The 22603-nt window shown below is 50.1% G+C and overlaps 1 protein-coding gene across 2 annotated transcripts in view; it reads right to left on the reverse strand.

Annotated features, from left to right (window-relative positions):
* The window catches only part of TBX15 (T-box transcription factor 15), a 251478-nt gene that overhangs the window by 20777 nt on the left and 208098 nt on the right, over window positions 1–22603 (reverse strand). For both annotated transcript variants that reach the window (XM_078656352.1, XM_078656354.1), the window contains one exon: window positions 15544–15608. In XM_078656352.1, the coding sequence (XP_078512478.1) occupies window positions 15544–15608 (65 nt within the window). The remainder of the gene's footprint in view (window positions 1–15543; window positions 15609–22603) is intronic.

A 22603-nucleotide genomic window follows, 5' to 3' on the forward strand; every position in this document is an offset into this window, starting at 1 on the left:
ATTGTACCCACAGTGGTTTTGATTCAAGGTTCAATATACCTTGTTTGTAGTAGTTATTTGTGTCACCGGGGGATTTGGACATTTGAGTCCCAGGCCGCAATGGAAGGCTTGTTCCGCGTCTGGTGCTGGCGCGGGTGCGGGTACAGGGGCAGCGCCAGCACCAGACGCGGAACAAGCCTTCCATTGCGGCCTGGGACTCAAATGTCCAAATCCCCCGGTGACACAAATAACTACTACAAACAAGGTATATTGAACCTTGAATCAAAACCACTGTGGGTACAATTATAACCCCTATCATACTGCACATAAATTGTGAGTATAATTTTAACCTGTTTGTCCTGACGAAAGCTCCATAGACCCGGCTGGGCAGCAAGGAGCAGAAACATGTTGACTGTATGTTTTAAGTGATATACGAGGATCCAGTTGCTTGATCCAATAGTATACCCAAGTGTCATTTTTTAATAACAAATCACATCCATTAAGAATAAAACAGTTGCTTGGGTGTAGGTTTGTTTTTTAGGATCAACCTTCCTGTGTGGTGATACCTAAACATATCTCTGGACACTGCTACGCTACTCCAGAGACGACCTCAGGCTTGAGGCTGGCATGTAGCACAATAGATCACCCGATGATAAATGCCACAACGTCTATGTGGGGCGGAGAACCAAGATAAACCGCACAGCACAAAACATAGCGTTTATGAGGGTTATCTATACAATCTTGTGTAACGTAGTTACAAGTGTCCTAGTCTACTTCTGATAAACTAATGTAGGTTACATCAGATATGCTCTTCACATTTGTGCCTGTTATTGGGTAATAGCCGGTAGGTGGTGGCCACTACCTCTGCACTGACGTAGGTTACGTAGGATCAGATCTTCCCATTTATGCCTGTTATTGGGTCATAGCCGGTAGGTTGTGGCAACTACCTCTGCACTGACGTAGGTTACGTAGGATCAGCTCTTCACATTTATGCCTGTTATTGGGTCATAGCCGGTAGGTTGTGGCCACTACCTCTGCACTGTCGTAGATTACGTAGGATAATATCTTCCCATTTATGCCTGTTATTGGGTCATAGTCAGTAGGTGGTGGTCACTACCTCTGTACTAACGTAGGTTATGTCAGATAGGTTCTTCACATTTATGCCTGTTATTGGGTCATAGCCGGTAGGTTGTGGCCACTACCTCTGCACTGACATAGGTTATGTAGGATCAGCTCTTCCCATTTATGCCCGTTATTGGGTCATAGCCGGTAGGTGGTGGTCACTACCTCTGTGCTAATATTGGTTACATCGGATAGGCTCATCACATTTATGCCTGTTATTGGATCATAAACGTTAGGTGGTGATCACTATCTCTGCACTGACGTACCCTACGTAGGATCAGATCTTCCCATGCATGCCTGTTATCGGGTCATAGCCGGTAGGTGGTGGCCATTACCTCTGCACTGACGTAGATTACGTAGGATCAGCTCTTCCCATTTATGCCTGTTATTGGGTCATATCCGGTAGGTGGTGGCCATTACCTCTGCACTGACGTATATTACGTAGGATCAGCCCTTCCCATTTATGCCTGTTATTGGGTCCTAGCCGGTAGGTGGTGGTCACTACCTCTGCACTGACATGGGTTACGTAGGATCAGCTCTTCCCTGGAATCAGGCTTTCTTCCCATCCCAGTGAACACAGCTCACAACATGGGAGTCACATGATTCCTTTACTCCTGTAATATGCAGCCCCTACATTGAATTCAACCTTCTTCGTCTGTTGAACGAGACCCACTGCAGGCCCACCGCCCCCAGGAACCATAGCCAATCCTGGCCGTTGCCATGCCTCGCCCAATAGTGCCGCGAGGGTGTCCAGGGCCCTACAGCAAGCAAGGAAGATTACCCCCTCACCAGTGGCACAGCAGTAAAACATAGAAATAATCACAGATCGCTAGGACTCTCACGCTTCTGAGCCCCGGTGCCACTGCACCTGCTGCACCATTGATAGCGATGCCCTTGGTCTAGCCTGGCCTACAGCAACAATCTGTATAGAGGCTTGCCTAAGTACCTCTCTCAAAACCTCACACGTCCAAATCTATGAGGCTCGCCTGTAAGTTGTGAAAAGACATGACAGCCACTAATATGTATATTGTACCCTCCCCCTAACGCCCACTGAGTGCCCACTTATATGTATATGTACCCGCCCTCAGTGCCCCCAGAGTGCCCACTAAAATTTATTTGCACCCTCACCCTAGCGCACTCTGAGGCCACTGACGGGTGATTAGTGGCGCTTCACAAATACACTAAAATATAAAAAAAATTGCTTCAAAACAAAGAATCAATGGGATTTCAATGATTTTTTTTTATTTGTTGCTATCTGAATCATTCAAAATCTAAAAGTAACATGTATTCACTGCAATATTTAAATCATCACAAATTTCGCCTGTAAATTTTGCCCACATAAGTAGAATTTTGATAAGATATTAAAGAAATGGTATTCAAAACTCAACACTCCTTATTTACAAAAATAAACAATTTAACAACAAAAAATGTGTTCTAATCTGTGAATATTCAAATTTTTCATCCAGAGGCCAATTTTACCTGAGTGAAAAAAATAAAACAATTCCCTGCATTTTAAGGGCCCAGTGCCCCACACAAATAGTTGCAGCTTGGACAGTCATGGGGCCTTGTAAGACCTTCTGACTCTGGCGAGGGCTCACGCCAGGGCCGGACTGACCTATCGGGCAACCAGGCGATGCCCAGGGGCTGCTCTGAAAGGTTAGTGTGTGGGCAGTATTTTGGCTGTTTGTGGGTCTGTTTCATTTTTTGCTTGGCCGGTTTTACTCTTCGTTTCCCTGATATGAATACAACAGTCCCTGCGGCAAGCTTATATCCATACCTTGAAAAAGAGTTACACAGTATGTCTTTACAAGTTCAAAATTGCCACAGTTTGCGAACATGGGCCACATTTGCAGTTTTCTAATTTACTAAGGGGCCACTTTTATTGTGGGGCCCAGGCCTATTTTCTTTCCCAGTCCAACCCTGGTTCACGCTACAAAGAGCTGAGCCTACTGTACGTTAGGCGCCTAATGTAGTCGGCTTATATCCTGAGCCTCGTGAGACTTGAATAGATCTGTGAAAACATTGGTATGACCCTGCCAAGCCACCGTAGGCGATGCTAAAAAACCAGAACTCGATGAGGATAACCTTGGCCAATGAGCACGGATGACATACTTCGCTGGCAGCCCTGTGGGAGCAGCCGCGAGTCGTTCTGTGGGTTTCTTCCAAGTTGGAAAAAGCTCAGAAGAAGATTACTGAAGAGCGCGCACCGTCCCGCGCGCTGCACCGGAGCGATTGAAGAGTATTCTTGCGTGTAATTGCTCCCAGATTTGGGAAGCGGCCCTCTCTTTCCAAAGAAAACCCGTGTGTGTTTGAGAGACGGCCATGGGTGCGATGTTCGCCTCCACCCGCACGCCTGACCTTTACCCTGCGTTTATGGAGGAAACCAAACATTAGAGACTCTTTATTACCAGCTATGTTTTAATCAAGTCTTCCCAATAAAAGGTAAACAGAGCTGGGTGAATCTTTTTATCTTGGTCTGTTTTTCCACTGCTATAAAGCTTTATTAATGGGCAGTAAATCAAGTGATTTCATTGTCTGAAAAATGGAAAAAGATGGACGTATCTCTGCGGGTAATGGGTTCCACATGGGTACTCCCATTGGGGCAGTACAAATTGCATTGCAATCCACAGATGTAGGATTTTGGAGGGGAGCGGTGCTCAGATGGTAATGCGAGTGGGAAATAAGCCAACCTCATCTAGTAAGCGAGAAAACCCTTTTGAAGGTGCAGTTTGTAGTTCACCAATTCAAGTGACATGACAGGAGCTTTCTGACACATGGCCTCCGTGACCAGAAAGTACTCTGTCCTGTTCTGCGCCACGCGTGCTCAGGAAGGGCATCTTGCTGTTTGAGCTATGGATAGCTGAGCTGTAACAAACAAACTAGAACTTGTGAGGTAGAAAAAAAGCAAGGCTTAAAACCAATACCTGGATAATCAAACGTACCCCAGCAAACGTGAACTGCATAGTTGAAACACCTGAGACAAAACAAAATCCAGACTGGTTCCTTCAGTGAAAGCAGCTGGCTCCACACCCCAGCTGACCAACAGTGTGACCTGCTGGACTTCAACGCTGACTCCTCGCTCGCCTGCAAGACCCACCTCTCCCAGAAGATGAAACTGCGCATCACTACCTACCACCGTTTTGGAAAGTTAAGTGCTTCTTTCATACCCAACCAGGCTTATCCTTCTCGGTCCTATGTGCCTTGAGGCGTGCTCTTCGTACGTGGAAGCAAAACACTGAGGGTCTTGGACTTTACTAAGGGTCTTTTGCCGGACTCCTTTGTGTGGGGCCCCCTGTTGGGGAGCTGGTTTGTTTCTGCGTGTGGGCTTCACACACAACAAAAACCTACCCTCCAGGCTAGACCTTCCTGCCCCCTCCCCCGGACAGACCATTTTCTGGTCCCTCTTTTTTGGCCAGGAGAATTCAGGAAGCCCCCCAAGCCCACCACGTACACCCAGGACAGGGCATGGTCCAGACTTTCAATCAAGGACTGGACCAGAGCTCTGGAATCAACGACCCCCGCCCCCTCTGGGGACCCTGTTATAGCTGATAGCAACTTCAGGAAGTGGATTTCCGACTCACTTGATTCTATTATACCCATAAAAACCCGCGAAGACAAGAGCGGAAGGACAGGTTCGGCCCCCTGGTTCAACCCAGAACTCAGAGCCCTCCGCAAGGAATGTAAAAAAGCGGAGCGACTGTGGAGGAAAGACTGGCTCCACTCCAATAAAGACTCATATCGGAGGACTGTGAGAGCATATAAATCCGCTCTGAAAACCTCTAAAGCCTCCTACTATGATGATAGGATAAAAAATGCCACTAACTCCACAAGAGAATCCTATCTCATCGTCAAAGAACTCCTAAAGGTTCCACAACCCCCACCACTGACCAGGGACCTACCAGACAGGAGTAAAGAATTAGCTAAATACTTCGACTCTAAAATCTCCCACATCTTAGATTCACTTCCGCAGTCTAGTCAGCTTTCTTGCTGGGACAATGTGACATCTGACACTTGTCCAGCAAGCGCCTCTCGCCCGCAGCTTAATGCCTTTAGGGCGGTTTCATCGGACGAAGTCGAGAAAACTCTGGTCAAGATGAAAAGTGGCTCTCCCCGTGACCCTGCTCCCATGAGGTTTCTGAAAGCAGTCGCTCCTGCGATCGTTCCTCCAGTTTTGGAGTTGATCAATGCCTCACTGTCCCAAGGCACCGTCCCTCCTAGCTGGAAGGGGGCGGTAGTTAAAGCCCTTCTTAAAAAACCCCAATTGGATCCCGCTGATCTGGCCAATTATAGACCGATCTCGCTCCTTCCGGGCATCAGCAAAATTGCCGAAAAACTGATCAACGCCCAGCTGTCCCAGTTTCTGGAATCCAACAATTTGCTGCGACGGTCCCAAACGGGGTTTCGCCCGGGCCAAGGTACGGACACTGCTCTCCTCGCCGTCATCGAGGAGGCAAGGTGCATTTTGGATTCGGGGGGGTCAATGGCAGTGATCCTCCTGGACCTGAGTGCAGCCTTTGACACGGTGAACCACCGTGTCCTGCTCCACCGGCTGGCCAGGGCGGGACTCGGGGGCTCAGCGTTGGCCTGGATAGAGTCATTCCTGTCAGGCCGGTCGTTTCAGGTCTGGGATGGCAACTCCCGTTCTGACCCCCTCCCTCTGACAAGTGGGGTTCCCCAGGGTTCCTCACTGAGTCCTACTATTTTTAATGCCTATATGGCCCCTTTGGAGGATGTAGTTGCCCCCTTTGGCATCAAGATTGTGAGTTACGCGGACGACACGTAACTGGTCGTCTCTCTCTCACACCTTGATCAATGCCCAGATAATCTCCTGCACTGCCTCCAGAAAATCCACCTCTGGATGTGTGAATCCTCACTCAAACTCAACGGGTCCAAAACAGAAGTTATGCTGATGGGCAAGAAGTGGTCAGCAATTCCATCTTCTGTTTGCCCCGATACCATGGGTGAGGTGCCCGCCCCCAGGAAAGAAATTAAGAGTCTGGGGGTCTGGCTTGAACTGGACTTATCCATGAAAACCCAGGCAACTAAAACAGCCGGAACCTGTTTTGGACTTATGCGGTCAGTCCGCAAGATCCTTCCTCTGCTCCCCCCTCCATCCAGGAAACTCCTGGTTCAAGGACTGGTTCTTGCACGACTGGATTACAGCAATGCTGTCTATTTAGGAGCCCCTGAAGCTACTCTGGGCAAGCTACAACGAACCCAAAATGCGGCTGCCCGGATGCTGATGGGTCTTCCCTCCAGATCCTCTGCCAGACCAGCGCTTAAGGCTCTCCACTGGCTGCCAGTGCGAGAGAGGATCGAGTTTAAGGCAATGTGCATCGCCCACAAGCTCCTCAATGGACAAGGCCCCTCGATCCTAGGAGACATGGTCACCCCGTACAAAGCCTCGAGATCGCTGCGCTCGGACAATGAGCGACTGGCGAATATCCCCAAGTTTAGGAGGGCACGTACCGGAGGTCGCCGCTTCTCAGTAAAGGCAGCCACCTGCTGGAACTTGCTTCCCCGCAGTTTGCGGTTTGAACCCTGCTACTTGCGCTTTCGCAAGCAGCTCAAAACTCTTCTCTTCCCTAAATAAGATTTTCTTTTTTTCCCTTCCCCTCTCAGCCAACTTCTCAGGTTTCACAGCGCGGGGATGCCTCCGGGTCACCAGGCGCTTTACAAATCCTTAAATAATAATAATAATAATATACTTCTCTCTCTCTCTGCAATGGGTGAATCTTCAAGCAGCGTTACAGTTTGTGGCCACATGTGAATAAGGACATACTTAAATTGTTCTACTTTATAGAAGAGATTCCCAGAAACTTTCAAAATCTGGTGTCATGTCTGGGGTGGTAATGGTTGTTTATTTCACAGGGCTGGAGAATGAATAGTGCATTTATGAATATTTAGGTGAGGGCCCAATGTGCGTTCACTAACATTTCATAGTTACTGGGCAGGTTTGGTGAGAGCTATTGTTCATTTGGTGAAGTGTGGTGTAAGGTGATGTCAGTTATTGGTCACTTAGTGAATGGTGGAGTGAGTTACTAGTCACTTGATAAAGTGTAGTGTAAGTGTGTGTGTGAGTAATTGGTCATTTGGTGTAGTGTAGTGTTGGTTATTGGTCACTTGGTAAGGTGTAGTGTGAGTTAGTGTGGGTTATTGGTCACTTGGTAAGGTGTAGTGTGAGTTATTTGGTCACTTGGTAAGGTGTAGTGTGAGTTAGTGTGGGTTATTGGTCACATGGTAAGGTGTAGTGTGAGTTATTTGGTCACTTGGTAAGGTGTAGTGTTAGTTATTGGTCACAAGGTAAGGTGTGGTGTGAGTAGGTGTGGGTTATTGACCCATTGATAAACTGTGGTGTGAGTTATTGGTTAAATGTTAAAGTGTGGTGTGAGTTGGTGTGGGTTATTGGTAAATTTGTAAGGTGAGGTGTGAGTTGAAGCGAGTTATTGGTTACTTGGTTAAGTATAGTGGGAGTTTATGGGAGTTATCTGTCACTTGGTAAAGTGTAATGTGTGTTGGTGCGGGTTACTGGCTACTTCGTAAGGTGTGAGTTAGCGTGAGTGATTGGCCACTTGGTAAAGTCTGTTGTGATTTATTGGTCACCTGGTAAGGTGTGGTGTGACTTGGTGTGCTTTGTTGGCCACTTGGTGAAGTGTGATGTGAGATGGTGGGAGTTCTTGGCCAATCCGAATGCTCAGAAGTGGCCTGCTGTGCAACCTTCAGGATATGACTCTGGAGAGGAAAGTTTGATCTTTCTTCTTAAGAGTCTACATTTGATTACACCATTATCAGGCGCTGGCTCTTATAGTATCCAATATTAAAACATTCCTCAAGGGGCAGGCACTTCAGGCCCAGCTGAGAACTAATACTATAATATTCACTGCACTCTAGAATCTCGCCCCATAATGCTTTGCAGGGCCTTTGGTCGGGATTGTATTTTTGCCCATAACTGTGCTTGGGGTTGTCCTAGGAGGATGGGACCACCACCGAATCGTTCAGTGGGATATGCTCTTTGTGTTAAAAGCATCTGTTTGGTCCTCCCCCTAGGTTAGGGGGACCCTAAAATCATCACCTCTCTCATTGCCTGATATTTTTCAAAGCTCACTTTTGTGAATTGGTTCTATGGTTTTTAGCATGTAAAGGTAAAGTTGATTTATCAAAGGGTTGTGGGCGCAGTAGCAAATTCCGCTACGTGTTTTCAATGGAATGGTAATTAGCAAACCAGAGCTAACCTGGAAAGTGTATCCGGACACACCTGTATAGCACCACCACCAAGCTGACATACGGTTATCAGAAAAGTACCAAACTGGCACACCTGTATTGAGCCATCACTACCCCAACACTCTGTGCGTCATAACACAACAACAATGAGACACTTTCATGGACCCTCCACCAATCTGTGGCTCCTATCAACCAGAGAACAATCGCACTGTCACACATGAACACAACCACCACCAATTTGAGATTCTATAAACCAGAGAGTAACTACACCGTCATACGTGGGCAGACCGTCACTGAGCCTAGACTGTATCAGCCGGAGAGTAACCACATTGTTACACCTAAACCGAACCACAACCAATCTGAGACGCTGTCAACCAGAGAGTAACCAAACTCTCAAACCTGGACTGAACCATCACCAGTCTGAGACTCTGTAAACCAGACACTAACCACACTCTCACACCTGGACAGAACCATCACCAGTCTGAGGCTCTGTAAACCAGACACTAACCACAGTCTCACACCTGGACTGAACCATCACCAGTCTGTGACTCTGTAAACCAGAGAACAACCACACTCTCACATCTGTGCTGAACCATCACCAGTCTGAGGCTCTGTAAACCAGAGAACAGCCACACTCTCACACCTGGACTGAACTATCACCAGTCTGAGACTCTGTAAACCAGAGAACAACCACACTCTCACACCTGGGCAGAACCATCACCAGTCTGAGACCCTGTAAACCAGAGAACAGCCACACACTCACACCTGGACTGAACCATCACTAGTCTGAGACTCTGTATACAAGAGAACAACCACACTCTCACACCAGGACTGAACCATCACCAGTCTGAGACTCTGTAAACAAGAGAACAACCACACTCTCACACCTGGACTGAACCATCACCAGTCTGAGACTCTGTAAACAGAGAACAACCACACTCTCACACCTGGACTCAACCATCACCAGTCTGAGACTCTGTAAACAGAGAACAACCACACTCTCACACCTGGACTCAACCATCACCAGCCTGAGACTCTGTAAACCAGAGAACAGCCACACTCTCACACCTGGACTGAACTATCACCAGTCTGAGACTCTGTAAACCAGAGAACAACCACACTCTCACACCTGGGCAGAACCATCACCAGTCTGAGACCCTGTAAACCAGAGAACAGCCACACACTCACACCTGGACTGAACCATCACTAGTCTGAGACTCTGTATACAAGAGAACAACCACACTCTCACACCAGGACTGAACCATCACCAGTCTGAGACTCTGTAAACAAGAGAACAACCACACTCTCACACCTGGACTGAACCATCACCAGTCTGAGACTCTGTAAACAGAGAACAACCACACTCTCACACATGGACTCAACCATCACCAGTCTGAGACTCTGTAAACCAGAGAACAACCACACTCTCACACCTGGGCAGAACCATCACCAGTCTGAGACTCTGTAAACCAGAGAACAACCACACACTCACACCTGGACTGAACCATCACCAGTCTGAGACTCTGTAAACCAGAGAACAACCACACTCTCACACCTGGACTGAACCATCACCAGTCTGAGACTGTAAACCAGAGAACAAACACACGCCCACACATGGGCTGAACCATCACCAGTCTGAGACTCTGTAAACCAGAGAACAACCACACTCTCACACCTGGACTGAACCATCACCAGTCTGAGACTCTGTAAACCAGAGAACAACCACACGCCCACACATGGGCTGAACCATCACCAGTGTGACACTCTGTGAACCAGAGAACAACCAAACTCTCACACCTGGACTAAACCACCACCAGTCTGAGATTCTGTAAACCAGAGAACAACCACACTCTCACACCTGGACTGAACCATCACCAGTCTGAGACTCTGTAAACCAGAGAACAACCACACTCTCACACCTGGACTCAACCATCACCAGTCTGAGACTCTGTAAACCAGAGAACAACCACACTCTCACACCTGGGCAGACCCATCACCAGTCTGGGACTCTGTAAACCAGAGAACAACCACACACTCACACCTGGACTGAACCATCACCAGTCTGAGACTCTGTAAACCAGAGAACAACCACACTCTCACACCTGGACTGAACCATCACCAGTCTGAGACTGTAAACCAGAGAACAACCACACGCCCACACATGGGCTGAACCATCACCAGTCTGAGACTCTGTAAACCAGAGAACAACCACACTCTCACACCTGGACTGAACCATCACCAGTCTGAGACTCTGTAAACCAGAGAACAACCACACTCTCACACCTGGGCTGAACCATCACCCGTCTGAGACTCTGTACACCTGAGAACAACCACACTCTCACACCTGGGCTGAACCATCACCAGTCTGAGACTCTGTAAACAAGAGAACAACCACACTCTCACACCTGGACTCAACCATCACCAGTCTGAGACTCTGTAAACCAGAGAGCAACCACATTCTCACACCTGGACTGAACCATCACCAGTCTCAGACTCTGTAAACCAGAGAACAACCACACTCTCACACCTGGGCTGAACCATCACCAGTCTGAGACTCTGTAAACAAGAGAACAACCACACTGTCACACCTGGAATGAACCACCATCAGTCTGAGACTCTGTAAACCAGAGAACAACCACACTCTCACACCTGGACTGAACCATCACAAGTCTGAGATTCTGTAAACCAGAGAACAACCACACTCTCACACCTAGACTGAACCATCACCAGTCTGAGACTCTGTAAACCAGAGAACAACCACACTCTCACACCTGGACTGAACCATCACCAGTCTGAGATTCAGTAAACCAGAGAACAACCACACTCTCGCACCTGGACTGAACCATCACCAGTCTCAGACTCTGTAAACCAGAGAACAACCACACTCTCACACCTGGGCTGAACCATCACCAGTCTGAGACTCTGTAAACAAGAGAACAACCACACTCTCACACCTGGACTGAACCATCACAAGTCTGAGATTCTGTAAACAAGAGAACAACCACACTCTCACACCTAGACTGAACCATCACCAGTCTGAGACTCTGTAAACAAGAGAACAACCACACTCTCACACCTGGACTGAACCATCACCAATCTGAGACTCTGTAAACCAGACACTAACCACACTCTCACACCTGGGCTGGACGGAACCACCACCAATCTGAGATGCCATCAACCGAAGAGCAACCACACATCACGCCTGTGCAGAACCACCACCAAACTCAGACTATATCCACCAGAGAGCAACCACACATCACGCCTGCGCAGAACCACCACCAAACTGAGACTATATCCACCAGAGAGTAACCAAACTGTCACACCTGGACTGAACAATGATGTACTTATAGACATAGAAAAATGTTCTGTTGAAAAGCAATTTGCTAAACGTATGCGTGAAATATGAAACTTTAAAAAAAATGACAAATATCAAATCATTCAACCTTTTGAGAGCAAAATCGCCCCAATAGCTCCAGAAGAACTAAATCAGAAGATTGAAGATGACACAGGTATCCTATCAGTGACCCTATTTATTTTTATTTATTTATATCATTTATAAAGCGCATGAATCACCCCAACCGGGGTATCTCCGCGCTGTGACAGAAAAATGGGGAATGGTCAGAACAGTGCTGTTTTTACCTGCTTTCTGAAGGATGTGTAGTTGGTACATAGACGAAGGTGGATGGGCAACTGGTTCCAATGATTTGGGGCTAAATAGGAGGAGGATTTTCCCCCTAACCGAGCCTGTTTTATGCGCAGCACGAGTAGGAGATCTTTGGACCCTGAACGGAGGGTCCTGGAGGGGGTATATTGGACCAGTTTGTCAGTAATGTACCTTGGTCCCATGCTGTTGAGGGCTTTGTAGACCCTACAGCACATTTTGGATGTAATCCTTTTTCGTGTGGGGTGCCAGTGCAGCTTGCGGAGTAGGGGAAGTGAAGCTGTTCTGGGGGGCATTGGTCACTAGTCGAGCTGCTGTGTTCTGGACTACCTGCAGTCTGTTTAAGGAAGATTCCTTGGCTACTTGTTGCCTCATCCGGCCCTAGAACGTTTGAACCATTCCAGTGGGCGTTACCCCAAGCTCAGTAGACACAACAGTTACCACAGGAACCCCCACGCAGGCCCATGTGCTAGTACTTGAACACATAGGGCCCGATTCACAGAACTAACTTAAAACAAAATCCTAAACTTACTACTTTTGGTATTCACAGAAGGCATTTCGAAGTAGTAAAGTTGGGATTTTGTCTTAAGTTTGACTTAAGACAAACTTAAGACAGACTTAAGACAAACCTAAGACAGACTTAAGACAGACTTAAGGCAGACTTAAGTTAGGATTTTGTCTTAAGTTTGACTTAAGACACACTTAAGGCAGACTTAAGACAGCGTGGAGAAGTGTGGCTCACTGGTTAGAGCAGGCAGACCTGGAAGCAGAGGTCAGCCCAGGACCAGGGTTCAATTCCCGGCTCGGCGGGGTCTTGAGTCCTAAAAAGTCCATGGACTCGACAATTCTCGCTCTGGTGCCTACTCGATTCACGGGTTCACACTCTGCGACTCTGGGCAATAGCTTGCTTAATCTCCACAACGGCCCCTCGCGGTGGGATGCCTGGCTTTCACCTTGTGGATACCCTGCTGGGGTTATCTCACAGGGGAATACCAGGACGGGTTCCCTAAGCAAGCGCTTAGAAACCGCTTGGTGATTTGCGCTATATAAATTCCTGTACATTTACATTTACATTTAAGACAGACTTAAGACAGCCTTAAGACAGACTTAAGTTAGGATTTTGTCTTAAGTCTGTCTTAAGTTTGTCTTAAGTCAAATTTAAGACAAAATCCTAACTTTACTACTACTAAGGGTCCGATGTAGGTAATCTCGATTTACCTACTCTTAAATACCGAATCATACCGATTCGGTATTTAAGAGTAGGTAAATTGGAAGTAGGCAGATGTAGGTAATTTTTCTTTTTCAATTACAGAATCTGTATGATTCGGTATTTACCGATTCGGTAAATACCGAATCAGTATTTGCCATTGATTCCTATGAAGCCCATAGGAATCAATGGCAAATACTGATTTGGTAATTACCGAATCGGTAAATACCGAATCCTGCCAGGGGGAACGGGGTGTCACTTTGACACCCTTTAGCACCCCAAAGTCAGGCTTGTGTGCCATGTGGCACACATACATGCCCTAAGGGCATGTCTGTGTGTCACATGGCACAGGTGTACATGCACAGATGTGCATGTACACCTGAATTCGATATTTACCATGCAATAGTATTCCATGGTAAATAACGAATTCTGAGGGGCCTGTGGCACTGTTTAAAGCGCCACCTACATCTGCATTTACAGATTCGGTATTTTTACCGAGTCTGTATTTACCAATTCGGTAATTTTACCGATTCGGTAAATACAGATTCGGTAAAAATACAGAATCTGTAAATACATGCCCCCTACATTAGAAAAGGCATTTACCGGTCGGTAAGGGCCGAAATCGGCCGTTACCGACCGGTAAATGCCTACCTACATCGGGCCCTAAATGCCTTCTGTAAATACCAAAAGTAGTAAGTTTAGGATTTTGTCTTGTTAGTTCTTTGAATCGGCCCCATATTCACCATTGTAGAAGTGAAACACGACAAGCGGATACAGACCCTTGAGGGCGTTCTTGTCTCCACGTATATATCACGCATCGAGGCACTGGTGCCCACGCGGGGGCTTTCTGCAAATATTTTAAGCTTCTTAGTGGAATTACGACGCTTCGCCTTACTGAGTCTTCGTCAGTGTGTAAGACGACAGCCCAGATACTCAAAGATTCTGCGTGGGGTTGCGTTACTTTTTTAATGCAAACCTGAAGCAAGATTCTTTTTGGGATTTACAGACCAACCCAAGTTAGTATTTGCGTTCGTTTATAAGAAAAGGTCAAACAGAACAACGCAAAGCTCTGTTTTGTCTTACTCTGAGTCGAGGGGGCGTTCCATGGGTGGCACACGGGCGTTGCCATGCTACCACCCATGGTTTTTGGTGGAAATCCCTATTTACTAATAATAGTAGGCAGGGCTTTGCGCCAAAAAATAACTCCACTTGAAAGCAGGCATTAAAATCAGGGCCAGGCTGGCTGCAGCGAGCTCAGGGCGTTTCCCCGGTGGGCCGGAAGGGTGGGGGCCAGTTTTGGACCGGAGGGGGTCGTATTTGTTACCGGGGGCCGGTTTTGCAGCAGTGCCTCACACTGAGCTTACTTTGAGTTACTCAGTGCCTGCGCCCAAATGTAGAGTGCAAACGAGCAACAGACATTTCAAGATGGTGCCCAGAGGTGGAGAGGACAAGTTGGTGCTTTGCAAATATGTCTTGTGAAAGTAGAAACTAGAAGAGCGCGTGAAAGAAAAGCGAAAGGGGGAGAGAGAGAGACAGAGAGAGAGAGGGGGAGAGAGGCACAGAGAGGTGGGGAGAGAGAAAAAAGAGCGAAAGGGAGAAATAGAGAGAGGGAGAAAGAGCCAGGATAGAGAGAGAGTGAGAGGGAGGAAGAGAAAGAGAGAGAGAAAGCATGAAAGAGCGCGAGAGAGGAAGAGAGAGACAGAGCGAGAGAAAGAGAAAGAGAGAGGGGGAAGAGAGAGGGAGATTGAGAGAGGGAGAGAGAGAGAGAGGTAGGGAGAGAGAGAGGGAGCAAGAGAGAGAGAGAGAGAGGGAGAGAGAAAGGGAGAGCGAAACAGAGAGGGAGAGAGAGAGAAGGGAAAAGGGAGAGAGAGACAAAGAACGAGAGGGAGAAAGGGTGAGAGAGAGGGAGACAGGGAGAAAGAGAGAGAGAAAGAGAGGAAGAGAGAGAGAGGGAGAGAAAGAGAGAGAGAGAAAGAGAGGACGAGAGAGAGAGGGAGAGAAAGAGAGGAAGAGAGAGAGAAAGAGGGAGAAAGAGAGAGATAAAGAATGAAAGAGCGAGAGAGAGAGCTAGAGAGAGACAGAGCAAGAGAGAGGGAGAGGGAGAGAGATAAAGAATGAAAGAGCGAGAGAGAGAGCTAGAGAGAGACAGAGCAAGAGAGAGGGAGAGGGAGAGAGATAAAGAATGAAAGAGCGAGAGAGAGAGCTAGAGAGAGACAGAGCAAGAGAGAGGGAGAGGGAGAGTGAGGGGAGGGAAAGAAAGAGAAAGAGGGAGAGAGAGAGAATGGCAAATGCTGTTCTTGTTTTGTTTTTTTGCTTGACTTTCAAACTTTCAAGGACAACAAAAATATTTTACCTGTTCCTCCCAGAATCCCGAAATCCTTTTGCGAACGGGTTGCGGTCAATTTTTAACCTCGTGATCTGGAAAGAATGAAAAGTTGGTCAGTGAAACAGGAGAAGTTTTAGAGAAGTTTACCCAACTTCTGCGAGCACTCTCTGCCTCCAGCTGCATCTCGAAATGTGCTACAGCTCAAGGGTGGTAGAAACGCCTTGAGCCCCCCTGAGTCGGAGCCTTGGCGCTATTTACCGCCCCGATGGACACCGGGGGGGTTCGGAATCTATCAGGAGCGATAAACAGCCCATTCCGAGGATTTAATGCACCAAAATTCGCATGTTACGGTAAATACCAGATTGTTTTTCCCTGTTAAATTCCAGCACATTTCACCTCCCAAAATGTAATGATGAGTGAATACTTTATTTAATACATCTGGTAATTATGGGTGTGGTAATTAACATTCAATTCGGAATTCTGACCCCTGAGCACACGGGCTTGGGTGGCATTTTATACCAACAAATCCAAAATACGCAGGGTCTGAGTCACAAAGGTAAACTTACACCCTTGAGTAAGTTTGCAATTGTTTGGTATTCGCAAAGGTATATTATTATTGATATATTTATGAGTGCGGGGTCTTTGCACATAAAATGAAATGAATTTGTACTTGTAAAGCGCACTTATACCCCAACCAGGGTTTCCTGGCGCTGTACGCTGGGATGCCCTAGGGTAGCCATGCGCGATAGAAATGCGTATTCATTCATTCATTCATTCATACGCATACCGCTGTGGAACCCTTCCTGGCTTTTCCCTGTGAAATGTCCACTCCTGGGCACCCCCAAGGTGAAGCCAGGCATCCCAGCTTTCCTGCCACACACACTCCACAGGTGCAGGCTGCCGACACACCAGGTACCACCGTGTGTCACACGATAGCGGACCTATCCACAGGGGGGCCCGGCAGGGACCGATTATCACACGGTGAGCCCCGGGTGAGCTGGACGCCCCTGCATAAGGAGGGTGTCAGCTGGAGGAGCTGCACGGCCAATGTCCGTCATGAGGGTGGCAGCCTCCGTGGGACCTGGGCAGCTGTGACGGGTGCGTCTGTAATGTTTGTTGGGGGAGGGTAGCAGTGTTTCCTGTTCTCATTCCACCCCCTCTCCTTAGAGCCACACCAGGGCTGGACAGGGGACCCACAACCAGCCCTGGCTCAAACCAGCCCTTCCCCTTTGCCTCCACGCGCAGTCTATCTCTTTCCATCCATCCATTCTCTCTCTCCTTCTATTCTTCCCCTCTGATCGCTTTCTCTCTACCTGCCCCTCACCCTCTCGCTCCCACTTGTAGCCTTCCCATGTCTGCTGCACTCCACCTCCAGGAGCTGGGAAGGTGTCAGAGGCACCAGCGGCAGCCCCTCGCTTTGAAAACCCACCCGAGGGCTCCAGTCCATCAGGGAAATGCCCGGTTGAATAAAAGGCCTGTCCGGCCCTGCGCCACACCCTTCCTGGTCGAAGAGGCAGTAATGGGCCCACTCCAGGCTTCATCCTTCCAGGCCCTTCCTCACGCCCTCTCACCATAACTTAGTTTCAGGGTTTTGTCATTTCTGGTCATTTCTATCACGTGGCGGCCAGTGAGGCACATTAGTAGTCAGTTTGCTCCACCAGCAGTTAGTTTATTCTACCGAATGCCACTTTGGGGCAGATTTGCCAACATTTTCAATCAAGAGTATTTGTATAGCGCACTACTCACCCGCTAGGGTCTCAAGGCGCTGGGGGGGGTATGCTACTGCTCGAAAAGCCAGGTCTTGAGTTGCTTCCTGAAGGAGAGATGGTCCTGGGTGAGTCGTAGGTGGGTGGGGAGGGTGTTCCAGGTCTTGGCCGCCAGGTAGGTGAAGGATCTTCCTCCAGTGGTGGTTCTGCTGATCCGTGGGACGGTGGCGAGGGCGAGGCTGGCCGAGCGGAGCTGGCGGGTGGATGTGTAGAACGTGAGGCGGTTGTTGAGGTATTGGGGCCCAAGTCGTGGAGAGCCTTGTGTGCGTGGGTGAGGAGTCTGAACGTGATCCTCTTGCTGACGGGGAGCCAGTGCAGGTCCCTCAGGTGGGCGGAGATGTGGCTCTGTCGGGGAATGTCCAAGACGAGTCGTGCTGAGGCGTTCTGAATGCGCTGGAGTCTTTTCTGTAGTTTGGCGGTGGTCCCAGCGTAGAGGGCGTTCCCGTAGTCCAGACGGCTGGTGACGAGGGCCTTGGTGACCGTTTTCCTGGTTCCAGTGGGGATCCAGCGGAAGATCTTACATAGTATATGGAGTGTGTTGAAGCAGGAGGAGGTAACGGCGTTACCTTGCCTGGCCATCGTGAGGGAGGAATCAAGGATGAAACCCAGGTTGCATGCGTGGTCCGTGGGCTTTGGTGGGGGGCCCAGAACAGGGGGTCACCAGGAGTCGTCCCAGGCGGGGATGGATGGGCCGAGGATGAGGACTTCAGTCTTGTCTGAGTTCAGTTTCAGGCGGCTGAGCTTCATCCAGTCTGCGATGTCTTTCATTCCGCCCTGGAAGCTGGCTCTGGCGGAGGTGGGGTCGTTGGTGAGGGAGAGGATCAGTTGGTATCGTCGGCGTAGGAGATGATGTTGAGGTTGTGCTTGCGTGCGATAACTGTGAGGGGGCTCATGTAGACGTTGAAGAGGGTGGGGCTGAGCGAGGAGCCTTGAGGTACGCCGCAGATGATCTTGGTGGCTTCTGTGAGGATGGACGGAAGACGGACTCTTTGGGTTCTGTCGGAGAGGAAGCAGGTGATCCATTGCAGGGCCTTTCCTTGGATCCCGGCGTGGCGGAGGCGGGTTGTCAGGGTGCGGTGGCAGACCGTGTCGAACGCAGCCGAAAGGTCGAGCAGGATGAGGGCGGCGGTTTCTCCGTTGTCCAGCAGGGTCCGGATGTCGTCGGTGGCCGCGATGAGGGCGGTATCGGTGCTGTGGTTCGCTCGGAATCCGGACTGCGATGGGTCAAGGGAGCCGTTCATCTCCAGGAAGGCTGTCAGCTGTTTGCTGACGGTTTTCTCGATGACTTTTGCAGGAAAGGGGAGGAGCGAGATGGGGCAGAAGTTCTTGCGGTCTGAGGGGTCTGCGGTGGGTTTCTTCAGGAGGGCGCTGATCTCTGCGTGCTTCCAGCTCTCCATGAAGGTGGCGGATATGAAGGAGTTGTTGATGATGTCCCGAAGTTTGGGTGCGATGATGGAGTCGGCTTTGTTGAAGATGTGGTGTGGGCAGGGATCGGCTGGGGAGCCCGAGTGGATGGTGTTCATCGTGTGGGTGGTATCTTCCGTGCTGACCTGAGTCCAGGCGCAGAGGGTGGTGGTGGGGGGTGTAGGTTTGGTGGTGGGGTACGAGTTCTGAGCGCCGAAGCTGTCGTGTATGTCGTCGATCTTACGGTGAAAAAAGGTGGCCAGAGAGTTGCAGAGGTCTTGAGAAGGTGTGATGTCGTTGTTGCTGGCGTTGGGGTTGGAGAGCTCTTTCACGACGTTGAAGAGTTCCTTGCTGTTGTGGGTGTTGTTGTCCAGTCGTTCTCTGAAGGATGACCTTTTGGTGGTGCGTGTTTGGTGGTGTTTGCAGGTGGCGTTCTTGAGGGCTGTCATGTTATCCGTTGACTGGTTGTGGCGCCAGGCTTTCTCGAGGTCACGGCAGGATTTCTTGGAGTCTTTGAGATCGTTGGTGATCCACGCGGCTTTCTTGCTGTTGAGGTTGCTGGGAGGGTTTTTCAGTGGATCAAGGGTGTCGGCGCAGTCGGTGATCCACTGTGTGAGGTTGCGGGCTCCTTCGTTGGGGTCCATGGTGTTGGTAGGAGGGTTTAGGCTCAAGGAGGTGGTGAGTCGGTCGGTGGTGATCTTGCTCCAGCATCTTCGTGGGGTTTGTTGAGGGCGGTGGTGGGTCGTTGTTTCCCTGAAGTTGAAGTGTACGCAGCTGTGGTTGGTCCAGTGGAGCTCGGTGGTGTGGCTGAAGGAGATGTGGTTGCTGGAGGAGAAGATGGGGTCGAGTGTGTGGCCGGCGTAATGGGTGGGGGTGTTGACCAGTTGCTTGAATCCGAGGTTGGCGAGGTTGTCTAGTAGGGCGGTGGTGTTGTTGTCCTGGTCGTTCTCCAGGTGGAAGTTGAGGTCTCCTAGGAGGAAGTAGTCGGGGGAGGCTAGGGCGAGCGGGCTGATGAAGTCTGCGATGGCCTCGCTGAAGTGTGAGCATGGTCCCGGGGGTCTGTAGATGAGGGTTCCTCTGAGGGTGGTCTTGGGATCGGTGTGAATCTGGAAGTGCAGGTGCTCTGTGGTGGCGAGGGTGTCATTGGTGTTGGTCGTGATGTGGATAGTGTTTCTGTGGGCGATGGCGATGGCGATGCCTCCTCCGGTCTGGTTGACGCGGTCCCTCCGGATGATCTTTTAGCCGTCCGGGATGGCAATGGCGATGTCGGGGGCTGAGGAGGCATTCATCCAGGTTTCCGTGAAGAAGGCGACGTCTGGTGCCATTTTGTCCAGGAGGTCCCATAGTTCGACGGCGTGCCTGTGGATGGAGCGGGTGTTGAGCAGGATGCACTTGAGGTGGTTGTTGTTGGCTGCTGTTTTGGCTCGCGCGGTGCAGGACCGAGTGCAGGTGAAGTAGCAGGCGTGGCCGGTGAAGGCTCCGTGGGTGCGTTTCGGGGTGGCTTGGCAGCAGGCTGGATGTCGGCCGGTGTTGAGTGCGTGGAGGGTGGCGGCGTCGTAGCTCAGTCGGGTTGGCTGGCGGGGTCCAGGGGTTCTGGAGCTGGGCCCGGTTCAGGCGTGGACGGGCATAGATGGGCTTGCCTTTGGCGCACAATCGGCGCGCCCGCTGCGCGTACGTGCGGTCCCCGCCATTTATGGCCAAGTGGGAGGGAGGAGCAGCTGGGAGGCGGGAGCGGGGCGGCGAATGGGGAGCGGGAGACAGGAGAAGGGGCGGTGCCACAGGAGAGTAGCGGCGGGGAGCAGAGGGGGGTTGGAAAGAGCCGGAAAGCGGAGCGGGGGAGAGCGAGGGCAAGCCTGGGCAATCCTGGAGAGCGAGGGCAAGCCTGGAGAGCAGGGGCCCTAAGGAGAGGCGGCAGCAAGAGGGCCAAGGAGGCAGCGGCAGCAGAATCCGGGCACACGGGGGCCGTGTGGTAGTGGAGTGACCGTGTCAAGGGTCATTTTGTGCTGTGTTTGTAATTGTAATTGATTTTTGTATTGCGCTAATCACCGGCGGGTCTCTAAGCGCCTAAGGGGGAATAGCCAGAGGTCGTGGGCAGATGTATGGCCCCACAGTGTGGTGAGTTTAGACATTAACAACAAAAAACTTGAAGGTCAAAAAAAGCTGAGTAGGACAGACACCAGGATATCACTGTCCAGTATGCTTATAAGATTAAATAATCTTATAAGCATACTGGACAGTGATATTTTCACACTGTCATTACACTGTTTTTACTTGACGTCAAGGTGGATACCAATAAACATATTTTTCTACTTTGACCGCCATTTTAAATCACTATTATATATTTCTTTTTGAGCACTGCACTCTATCAGCACCGCTTGTGATGAGGATACATCTATCTTTAGAACAATGGTCTAAAGAGACTAAGCCACTATCATTGGGCTTGGACATATGGACCTTGTTCGAAAGGTCCTAAATGACGAGGTTCCGCCATATGGGTGGGCTGATAGGACTTATTTAAGTACTTGATGTTTCTTTACCACGGGTGTAAACTGTTTATGGTGTAATTCTCTCTCCTGGTGTCTGTCCTACTCAGCTTTTTTTGACCTTCAAGTTTTTTGTTGTTAAGAGTACTGTTGGTAAGGGATATTATCTTGAATGGTCGGTAAACATAGTTCCCTTGGCCCTCCTTTCGAAAGTTGTTTTTTTGAGTTTAGACATTATCCAGTACCTCCCTAAACAGGAGTGTTTTAAGTTGTTTTCTGAATGGGAGGAGAGCCGGTTCTTTACACAGGTGGTCGGGCAACGGGTTCCAGAGTTGTGGGAGCAGTACAGAAAGAGCTCCACCTCCTTTAGATGCAGTATTGCATCTTGGGGTGGCCAGGTGACAGGCCTCAGAGGACCGCAAAGAGAGTCCCGGAACATAGTTCTTCAAGCGTTCCTTAATATAGGCCGGGGCTTTGCCATAGATCGCTTTATGGGCAATGCAGAGGCCTTTAAACTTTACTGTCTGCTTGATGGGGAGCCAGTGGAGTTTGCACATCAGAGGGGAGGCCAGGGCCCGTCTCGGTAACCTTAAGACCAGCCTGGCTGCATCGTTAAGTACCACTTGTAGTTTATTAATATGCTTTTGAGGGAGGCCTATATACAAAGCATTTCCGTAGTCGAGTCTGGAGACAATTGTGGCCGACACGATTGTTGGACCCGGCCTCGTGGCGTGGTCCTACCCCTCCCGCATGATGGGCCCAGGACGGCATCGGCCTCCGTCGACCCGCCGTCAACCCCCCTGAACACGAACCCTAGACGAGAGCAGCCCCCTGGCAACCCAAGGCTCTCCCCTCTGGGACCCCGGCGGACCCTGCTCGCCAACACTGCCGGTCTGGCGACCATGCCAGGCCACCCTTTCCGGCCCGACTCCATCTTGGGCCCATCACGTCCCGAGCACGTGGCCGCAGCCATCCCTGGCCCCGGCCCCAGCGAAGCCCCGACATCGAGGCACCAGATCCTCCCAGGTGGTAGAGTGGCCACTTGACGGATCCCGGAGGAGGGGAGTTTCGATGGACCTCCAGCCGTCCCCGGACGCCTAGTATCGATCGCCCTCCAGCCTCCCTCTGCGCTGGCTCCACCCCCCTGCTGGGTGTCTGGACCCCTTCATCCCGGCCCCTCTGACCCCCAGGCCCGAGGGTCCCGACATCAAAGGACTCCAGTCCTATATCTGGGCCAGCCCTGGAGTAGGACACCAGTTGTATCTTGGAGTCGAAGCCCTGCTGACCTTGTCGCGGCTGATCCTGATCCGAACTCATGCCCTGGAATCTTCAAGGCCCTGCTGACGCTGTCGCGGCCTGACCGAACGGAACCACCTTCGAGGCCCTGCTGACGCTGTCGCGGCCTGACCAAGCTAAACCCTCTTCGAGGCCCTG

The sequence above is a fragment of the Lissotriton helveticus genome, chromosome 8 (assembly GCF_964261635.1).
Source record: "Lissotriton helveticus chromosome 8, aLisHel1.1, whole genome shotgun sequence".
In the NCBI taxonomy this organism is placed as follows: domain Eukaryota; kingdom Metazoa; phylum Chordata; class Amphibia; order Caudata; family Salamandridae; genus Lissotriton; species Lissotriton helveticus.